The 10,529-nt window shown below is 38.2% G+C and overlaps 1 protein-coding gene across 1 annotated transcript; it reads right to left on the bottom strand.

Annotated features, from left to right (window-relative positions):
• Positions 1–443: 443 nt before the first annotated feature.
• LOC113340634 (pentatricopeptide repeat-containing protein At1g12300, mitochondrial-like) lies at positions 444–7,192 on the bottom strand. Its single transcript, XM_026585760.1, has 4 exons — positions 6,745–7,192; positions 6,379–6,618; positions 5,428–5,538; positions 444–1,324 (listed from the first exon to the last, which is right to left on the bottom strand). Exons 1-4 carry the CDS (start codon positions 7,190–7,192, stop codon positions 444–446), a joined length of 1,680 nt encoding a protein of 559 aa, XP_026441545.1.
• Positions 7,193–10,529: the final 3,337 nt, after the last annotated feature.

The following is a 10,529-nucleotide window of genomic DNA, read 5'->3' as shown; positions in this document are numbered from 1 at the left end:
GAGTCACGTGTTCAACACGCTGTCCTTAACACGATATTTGACCGGTACGCCTCAAGAATGAGTGATGCCTATACCCTGTGGTCAAGTTCGTATCCAGGATAAAACTGCCCGTTGCAAGTACTGTTAGCACTACAGTACTTTCCCACTCTTACGACCTCAACAACAATTGCGCACAGAATGAAAAATAAAGGACCACACAGGGGGAGAAGACGAAGAGAAGAGGATAGTAGCTCACACACTTCAAACATAAACGATTTTATTGCCTCCTCCATTTTTCCATTCTTTCACAACCCATCCAACAATGTACAGTATGTGAAAGTAACCGGAGATAGACCAAAAGCTTGCATCTCATCATACAAATTCTCTGCTAACTCTTCCATTTCGGTATAGTCCCCTTAACAGTAAACTGTAAGAACCTATTGTAGGTTTCCATCCATTTCGTTTCATTTCTGGAATAACTGCATAGCTTCATCCAACTTATGATTCTTGCAATACCCATACTTTAATATATTGCAATTGATAACACCCGGTTCAAGGCCCTTATCCACCATCGAGTTAAACAGTTTCACCGCTTCTTGCAGCTGACCAGCCAAGCACAAACCGTCTATCATTGAGTTATAAGTAAACTGATTGGGTTTTATGTTTATCTTGTCCATCAGTTCAAATAAACCCCAAGCCTCTTCTGCCATCCCATCTTTACAATGGGAATCTATTAATATACTAAAGGTTACTACAATAGGTAAAATCCCTCGATCCATCATTTCATCAAAATATCTTCTTGCTTCTTCCCATTGACCATGCAAGCAGTGACCATGAATCATACAAGTATAAGTCGTTACATCAGCAGATATTCCTCTATTAACCATCTCTTCAAGGAGTCTCTTTGCGTCACTTAACATGCCTGAATTGCAAAGTCCATTAATCAGAGAATTGGAAGGAACTACATTCGGGGTAACATTAGAATTGTTAAGCATTTCGGAGAAAAGAATCACAGCTTGATCAACTAAACCCCCTTTATAAATAGTATCTATGATTGCACAATATGAAACACAATCTGGTCTGCATTTCCATTTCGACATCTTGTTTTTAAGCTGAATAGCAAGAGCCACTTTACCAGTTGAACAAATCCCTTGTATAAGAACATTACAAGTGAAGGCATCAGGTTGAATACCTGAGTGAGTCATTTTAGCAAACACATTGAAGGCATGATCAGTCTCACGCTTGATACACAACCCTTTGATCAGTGTAGTGAAAGTGATGACATTAGGCTGACGACCTCTCTTGATAATCTCTCCAAGCAAACAAAATCCGTAATTCACTTGGACTAATTTACATCAATAGTTAATCAAAATGTTGAATATGTGAATATTGCGCTTCACTCCAAGCAAATTCTGTTGAATATAATGATCAAATATTCAATATAGATTAAATATACACAAGGTCATCAGTGAATAGACACGCAAGAGAAATATGCATTGGTTTGTATAACCGATTTTGGTTTGAACCAATAAGGGGGTTCAGTTACAAATGAACTGAAAGGTGACTGTTCAGTTTGGCTGTTCATGGTATAAAGATGTTAAGCATCTGTTCCTGATAAGGGTTAGCAAGAGACGCAATACAAGATGTCTCTTCAGAATTTATAAAAGGATGCAAGTGGACCAGACAGGAATTGAATTGGGATTCTCTTCTATTTTCTCTGATTGTGTTACATAGAACAAGTAGTAATATCGAAGAAGTTCAAGGGTGATTCACCGATTTTGTTGGTCCTTGGTCACACAAGGCTTGTTGTATCCTGAAGAGATTTGCTGTTAGCTTCTGCAACAACTCTAATCGAGTGAGAGCAAATAACGCTTTAAAGAAAGCGTATCTACGCGCCTCAAGCCATAATTGTTTCTATTCCATACCCTAAAGTTTCCAACAAATTCAACTTCTTATACAACATCACGACACCGGAATAACATTTAATCTTGGATAATGACCCCAATACATAATTAAATGTATCATTAGATGGTAATGGCCTTTCCAGAATCAACTGATCAAAATATTTCAAACCATCTTCAACCTTCTTAATCCTACCAGATTTACACTCATCCCGCACTAAACTCTCAACCTATAGTAATGTTCTAAGTTTATTAGATACAGTAGTTTGATATGAACTAGTCCGGTGATTAAGTCAACTTAAGTCAAAATCATTTGGAAGATGACCAGATGAGTTGAGGGTTTAGTTTTTTTTTTTTCTTTTTTTTTTGTCCTCTTGATGGTCACTCTCACAAAAAATGATGTAACCTGATCAAAGTAAATTCTTTAACTTCTATATATATATATATATCAAGTATAGATGGGGTACTGGGGAAGTCTATAATCTTAATGCGCCACATAAATTGGTCAGGCCAAGCAATATAATAGTAGGTGTTTTGGCTTGGCTACCAATCACTACGACCCTTCACTTAGCTAGAATGGGGCGAAAACATTTACCTTAACTATGGGGGAACATGAGGAATACATCTCTGTTCAGCGTTTTAGCTAAGGGATGTCATAGTTTACGCAAATAAAGTGAAAAAATAAATTGTTGCTTTTGCTTCCTCAATTGTGGGGTTTGGACCTAAATTTCTTTTCTAGGGTTTTGGAAGAAGTTATTTTGGATGCGTAAATTTTTGTAATTGTTTTCTTTCACATGTTTACTCCAACATTGCTTTTTTAATTTATCTAAAAGTTTTCCCTTCTTTACATGCTTCACAATGATTGTTTTGGGTTTTTAGCTACCGATCTTTTATAAGCGAAGAAAATTAGGCCTTAAAATAGTGATAAGAGTCATAAAAAGAGCTTGTGACGTTATATCTTCCAAATCATGAGATTGGGTTCGAATTGTTTTGAGTAAATTAGGAGTATTATGTCAAAATAAACAAACATTAGAAGTAGTGGAATCCAAAACCCTAGAATCATCTCTCCTTGGTAACAAAAATCCAAATTTAATTAGTTTGTCTTAGTATTTTCTTTTAAAAATCAAAAACCAAATCTTTAAAAAGAGTCCGAACAACAAATCCTTTCTTACCACAATTAAATCTACATCACATGACACTGATTCGATTTTATATTTGATGGGCTGCTTCTTTTTATTGAATAAACTTGTTAATTTTACTTCAAATAATTTCAAACGATATGCTATCTATTTAGATTCTCGTGATAATGTCCGACTTAATGTATACCATTAAATGATTTTAAATTGTTTATAGCACATGTGCTAGCACGACACAACACGTTTATTCGTGTGCTGTGTTTATGGACTGCGTTTTGCCTAGCTTTTAACTTGTAAAGTACAACACGACACATCACGTCTAAATCGTTGGCACAACACAGCACGTCACATGGCACGTGAAACATGCAATTTCGTGTGTCGGGCTGTGTCGGGCCGGTACGTTTTACAGCTCTAGATGGGGAAGTCTATAATCTTAACCGCAAGAAGTTGGTCAGGCCAAGCAATATAGTAGTAGGTGTTTTGGCTTGGGTACTAATCACTCGACGACCCTTCACTTAGCTAGAATGTGGCGAAAACGCTTACCTTAACTATAGGGTGAACAGGAGGAGAACATCCCTGTTCAGCGTTTTAGCTAAGGGATGTCATAGTTTACGTAAGTAAAGTGAAGAAAGATTGTTCCTTCGGCTTCCTTAATTGTGGACCTAAAAATCCAACGGATGACAATGGGTTTCTATATATATCAGCTAAGAAATAAACGGGACCCACAGTAGAACGTTTATTCTTGGCTTACCATAAGTAAAGTACTAAAATTCAGTTAGTTACCGGGAATTGTTATTAAGTCAAAAAAAAAAAAATGGTTATTGTTTAACTTGTATATCCATATACATGTTAAGGTTCATTAAAACAACAATTTCTTGCATTGGAAACAAGATTTGTTTGTTTTATTACATTGAAAACAGTAATTCTTTGCATTAGGAAACAAAAAATGTTGTTTTTAGTGCAAGAAAAAACCAATTTCTATTAGAATGAGACAAAAAGAAATCAAAATTTCTAAAATAAATAAAGTAATTCTTTATTAAACCTTAACATGTATACAACCCAAAACAATTACTGTATTAAGAAAAAATAAACAAAATTATAACAGTTAATTAATTTCATGAAAAAGAAAGGCCAAAGATTCCCAGCAAATTTTCAAGCTATTTAAAATAGGAAAACTTGGCATTGAACAGATTGAATAATATTGGGCCTGCACCAAAAATCATGAATAACGCCATCAAGAAACAGACAAGCTTTTTTATTAGCTAAAGAGTCCGCACAAAATTTATATTTCAAACTGCGTGATCGATGATGCTGTCATACTTGTGCACCACAGCTAAACCATCTCTGCTTAACCATCCACGGTAAACAAAAGCAACTACCCAACATTACATTCTATAACTCGGTTAGGCATAGGAGTTTTAAGAGTTCGCAGGTAAAGCTTACAGTCAACATGATTCAGTCAACTGAAGTCAACAGAGTTCTGTAAACGAGAAATTCTATTTCTACACGCCATTCAAAACCAGCGTCAGAGGTCCCCTTTAATGGTTTCCTTTTTCGACTATAAGCCATTGAAACTCAGAGGTCCCCTTTAATGGATTCGTTATTAGACTATAATCCATTGTCAGAGGTCCTCTTTGTGGTTTCCTTATTAGAAAAAGCTTCGTGGTTTCCCATTATCGCCATTAACCATAGTAGGTGGTGGTGCAGTAGTTTCTCCGGAAAAGAAGTTTTAATGAAAAAATTATAATATCATACTCCAAAGCAATTACGAATGTGGAACAGAAAGGCATTCGATAGTTAACTCTATGAGCTATGATTCATTATCTGTTAAGTTTGGTAATTCTGTGTGTTTCATTCATTCATCACGTTTCAATTTATACAAGACTCAACTTGGGTTACAAGGCACAAACCCTAAATCTACCGACTTGAGACCGATTACTTGGATCTCAAGTTTGCTACGTACGGAAACAGACCCTCTACATGGACTGTCCAAGTTGGTCCATCTAAATGGACTATCCAAGTTGGTCTCAGAAATCCAGACCGAATACGTAGGTCTCAAGACACAGTCTTGAGTCCAACACTACGTATCTCTTAATACCCCCCTCAAGACGGAGCATGTAGGTCACAAATGCCCATCCTGGACAAAAGACCTTGAAATTGAGCTTTCCCTGAGGATTTGGTGAAGATATCTACCAATTGCACCGCCGTAGGAGTGTAAGAAGGGGATATAATCTTCTGTACTATAGCATCTCGAACAACATGACAGTACGCCTCTATATGTTTGGTTCGTTCATGAAAGAGTGGATTCTGAGCAATGTATAATGCTGATTGACTATCACACAGGAGCTGCATTCCATGTGGATGACGAACCCCCAAATCACCAAGTAATTGTTTCAACCACTTCAACTCACATGTTGCGGCTGCCATGGATCGGTATTCTGCTTCAGCTGAGCTCCGAGAAACAGTTGGTTGCTTCTTTGTTTTCCAAGACACCGGTGAATGCCCAAGACGAACAAACCATCCTGTCAATGAACGTCTAGTCAAAGGAAAACTTTCCCAATCTGAGTCACACCACCCTTGCAAACTTAGGGTACTATCAGAGCGCAACAAAATTCCTTGCCCAGGATTCTTTTTCAAGTATCTAACCACTCGAAGTGCAGCCTCCCAATGTTCGATTCTCGGTTGTTACATAAACTGAGACAGTGTATGCACCGAGTATGTAAGATCAGGTCTAGTCACTGCCAAATAAATCAGTCTTCCAATTAGTCTTCTATATTTTTCAACATTAACAAACAAATCTCCCTGCGTCAAAGCTAGACGATTATTAGTCACCATTGGAAACTCAGCAGGTCTAGCTCCTAATAAACCCGTTTCCATGATAATATCCAATGCATATTTCCTCTGGCATACATAAATACCCTGTTTACTGCGAGCTATCTCCAAGACGAGAAAATATTTCAATTTTCCCAAATCTTTCATCTTGAAACATTGTCCCAAGTATGATTTAAATGTATGAATCTCCACTAGATTATTCCCTGCAATTATCAAATCATCTACATAGACCAAGACATTAAACTGTATGTCTCCCTTGGTCATAGTAAAAAGAGAGTAGTCCGAGTATGCTTGCCTAAAACCATATTTCTTCAAGGTTGTTGATAGTTTGGCAAACCAACAACGAGGAGCCTGTCTTAAACCATATAATGATTTCTTCATTTTACACACCATATTTGTCTGACCTTTGGCAAATCCAGGTGGTATCTTCATATACACCTCTTCCTCCAAGTCTCCATGAAGAAATGCATTATGTACATCCATCTGATGTACTTCTCAATGTTTAACTGCTACGACAGCTAAAAAAATACGTATCGTTGTCATTTTTGCAACTGGTGCAAATGTCTCTTTGTAATCCAATCCTTCAACCTGATGATTCCCAAAGATCACCAAGCGTGCTTTTAATCGTACCAACTTCCCATTTTCATCATACTTCTCCGTGTAAATCCATTTACTCCCTAGTGCTCTCTTGCCCGGCGGTAATTCTTGCAATTCCCAGGTACCTTGTTCTTCAAAAGCTCGGATTTCTACTTCCATGGCTTTCCTCCACCCTGGATGCTTCATGGCTTATTTAAAGTTGCGTGGTGCAGACCCAGCTGTTATAGCTGCAAGATATTGCTTATGCACAGCAGAAAATTTATCACAACTAACATAATATGTCAAAGGATAAGGCGTACCTGAGGATGATGATTGTGTAGAATGAGGATGAGGTAGACTGTTTTCTCGAATGGTGTGCGTCACAAATCCTTTAAGTCTGCTAGAAGGGATATTCCGACGCTTCCCTTTACCCATGTCACCCTCAACTACAAAATCATTGCGAGAAGCAACATTTTCTTCATGCTGTTTATTCTCGGACTCAGCTGAAACACCAGCACCTTCAGTCTCATTAGAAGGACCAGCATCCTCGGTCTCAGCTGAACCATCAGCGCTGCCTGTCTCAGTTGAAACTCCAGCGCTGTCCGTCTCAGTTGAATCTCCACCTTGAGGAGCTAATACAGCTCCTTCTCTGCTTTGATCTTCACTCCAGTACTCATCAGGACTGTACTGAAGCCTCTCAGCCAATACACCTTGCGTATCAGTCGCAGATGAAGCATTAAATCTCGACTGCATCATCTCAGTCGCCATCTAACGCGATACAACCTCAGTCTTAAATGGAAATTGATGTTCAAAAAACTTGACATCTTTTGACACCCTAAATTGTTCCGTGTCTAAATCATATACTTGCCATGCCTTTTTACCAAACGGATACCCAAGGAAGACACACCTTCTTCCTCTACTCGCAAACTTATCCCCTTTACTACTTTGATCATGCACATAGCACAGGCATTCAAATACCTTCAACTGATGATATGGAGGCTGTTTTCCAAACAAAATCTCATACGGAGTTTTATGATCTAAAATAGGTGTAGGCGTATGATTGATTAAATACGCAGCTGTCAATGCGCATTCCCCCCAAAACCTTATTGGAAAATTGGCTTGAAATCTCAAAGCCCTTGCCACATTCATTATATGTTGATGTTTTCTCTCAAGTCTTCCATTCTGTTGTGGTGTACCTACACAGGATGTCTCAAACACTATCCCATTAGTTCGAAAGTATCCACGCAATGCATTGAACTCAGTTCCATTATCACTTCTAACAATTTTGATTTCTTTATTAAACTGACGCTTCACAAGAGAAATGAAGTTAAGAAATGTCTGTTCAACTTCAGTTTTGTTTCGAAGCAAATAAATCCACACACCTCTTGAAAAATCATCTACTATTGTCAAAAAATAATGTGCTCCACATGATGACTGAGTCTTATACGGACCCATAAATCTATATGAACCAACTCAAAAATACAACTGGATTTACTGAAACTACTAGCAAAACTACTCCTATGATGTTTTGCTCGTGGACAGATATCACAAGCATCATTATTCTTCTTTATTAACCTACTCATTCCTTGTAACTTGTGCAACACTTTCTCTGAAGGATGTCCCATACGCCGATGCCATAGCTCATACGTATCTCCATTAACAGCCATAACTTCAACTTGAGGCACACCACAGAAAATATACAGTCCACCTTGTCTCTCAGCCACTCCAATCATCCTCCTCGTCAACCGGTCCTGTATAAGACATAAACTGTTAGTACATTGGATAATACATCTTTTCTCATCAATAAGTTGTGTAACCGAGATTAAGTTACAAGTTATCTGAGGCACATAAAGCACATTCTTAGACAATGCAGACTTCCCATCTGGAAGTCCAATATTGCATGCCTTTATATCTTTTATCTCTATCATGTCATCCTTTTTATATGTGACATGATTTGTTGCCCCCGTGTCTACAATCCACACAGTTTTATTCTTCTTACCTTGGAGCTGAGGCGTGGATTTCTTTGAGTTTAAAAACTAAAGCACCTGTTGAAGCTGTGTTGTCGTGACTCCAGTCAGACCTGACGCTTCTGATGAGGACGCTCCACCTGACTGCCTTGCATCTGATATGTTAAGGTTGTGTGCTTGAACCTGGTTGCCTGCACCTTGTCCTCGACCTCCTCTACCACCGATAAAGTTAGTGCCACCACGCCCTCTGCCATTGGTTCTGCCTCCTCGACCAGACCCTCTTCCACCTCTAGGTCTGTCTCCCCACCATTCTGGGTATCCAATACGTTGAAAACACCCATCCTCTGAATGTCCATCTCTGTTACAGTAACTGCAATGCTTGTTAGGATCATATGTATTGTTAAACTGACGTTGATCAGATTGCACTCTGAATGCCATCACATTGTCATGTACCTCCGTAGACATAGCTACTTCTCCTATACGAAGACTCTCCGAGTTGACCATTGTATGGTATGCTACATCTGTTGATGGCAACGGGTCTCTAGCCAACAGCTGTTCACGTACGGAACTATACACAGAGTATAATCCAATCAAAAAATAGTGCAGAAAGTCTTCTTCTCTCAACGTACTTACTTGTGATGCGATATTACAAGTGCAATTACCACACTTGCACTGAGGTACCTTCATGTATGTCACCATCTCATCCCATATCTTTTTGAGTCTCCCAAAGTACTCAGCTACACCTTCCGATTTCTTTTGTTTGCACTCACTTAACGAAGTTTTCAACTGATAGATCCTTGTTCCACTCACAACACAGTATCTTCTATTCAACTGTGTCCACAACAAGTTTGCATTATCATAGTCTCCCAAGCTCGATCTAATTGATGAATCTAACGTGTTTCTAATCCATGAAACAAGCATCGACTGGACAGCAATCCACTCTTCCAACTGGTCACTATCTTCAGGTTTCGTGATTGTTCCATCAACAAAACCAAACTTCCTTTTAGCTATCAATGATCTTCTTATGGCTCTATCCCATTCATCATAGTTAGTCCCCTTTAGAACAATCGGCGTGATGATGATACCTGGACCATCACTTGATCCTACATGGTAGACTGGATTCTTCTTCTGCATATCACACTCTATATTTTTCCCTTTGGATGAATCTGTTTCACCCTCCATTGTTTTCTGTTAGGGTTCTTAACCGGCTCTTGATGCCATGTTAAGTTTGTAATTCTATTTGTTTCATTTTATACAAGACTCAACTTGGGTTACAAGACACAAACCCTAAACCTACCGACTTGAGATTGATTACTTGGGTCTCAAGTTTGCTACGTACGGAAACAGACCCTCTACATGGACTGTCCAAGTTGGTCCATCTAAATGGACTATCCAAGTTGGTCTCAGAAATTCAGACTGAATACGTAGGTCTCAAGACACAGTCTTGAATCCAACACTACGTATCTCTTAATATTATCGTCATTGAATGGAAGCAAAAGTGAAATGGTTGATATGGTGGGTTACCCATTCTCTTTTACTCATAAGTGGAAATATATATATTAAAGAAAAAGACACGGGTTTATCACTAAGAGTGAGTGCCCATGAGAGAATAAAAACTAGAAGAACAAGAACGAGTCAGTTAAAACTAAGCAATGAAGGAAACAATGTTGGTTGTTGTCAGCAGTGATATTATTAAGTACAATAAGAATTATAATCATTTGATTACCGGTTTTGAAATTGATCACGACACCATTTCAGCCCTATCATTCGAAAAAGGTTTAACCGGGAGAAAGGAAAATTACTACCAATGATATATCTCTTTATTTAATGGATATCGGTAAACTTGCGGTTGCAACCATCTTTACAAGCATAAGGGAAAGGTTAGACTGGGAAAATGAGTTTGCAGATTTCGTATACTTTCTTTTAGAAGATGATAAACAACTTGATCTCTGTGAAATAATCATAAATCGAATGATTAAGATTTATGAAAGCATCTCTTCTGAAATTTCAAAGAGAAATCTTGGTTATCCCTGTTTCGTCACTAAATTGTGTGAATGTGGAAAGGGCGACAATTTTAGACAGCTGAATTGTTAAAAATGCCATTCTTGGAAATGAGTTTCCAAAAGTGTCACCTTAAT

Source organism: Papaver somniferum, chromosome 1 (assembly GCF_003573695.1).
Source record: "Papaver somniferum cultivar HN1 chromosome 1, ASM357369v1, whole genome shotgun sequence".
Lineage (NCBI taxonomy): Eukaryota > Viridiplantae > Streptophyta > Magnoliopsida > Ranunculales > Papaveraceae > Papaver > Papaver somniferum.
The sequence above is the reverse complement of the archived record's forward strand: the minus strand, read 5'-3'. Positions and strand labels throughout refer to the sequence as shown.

Bases quoted from the DNA above. Each gene is read 5' to 3' on its own strand.
- LOC113340634 (XM_026585760.1), bottom strand. From the start codon at position 7,192: ATGGCGACTGAGATGATGCAGTCGAGATTTAATGCTTCATCTGCGACT. The intron at 5,539-6,378 runs GTATTTTTTTAG...GTTCATTGACAG, and splicing joins TGCAAAAATGACAACGATAC to GATGGTTTGTTCGTCTTGGG. The intron at 1,325-5,427 runs GTGAGTTGAAGT...GATGTAAATTAG, and splicing joins ATCCATGGCAGCCGCAACAT to TCCAAGTGAATTACGGATTT.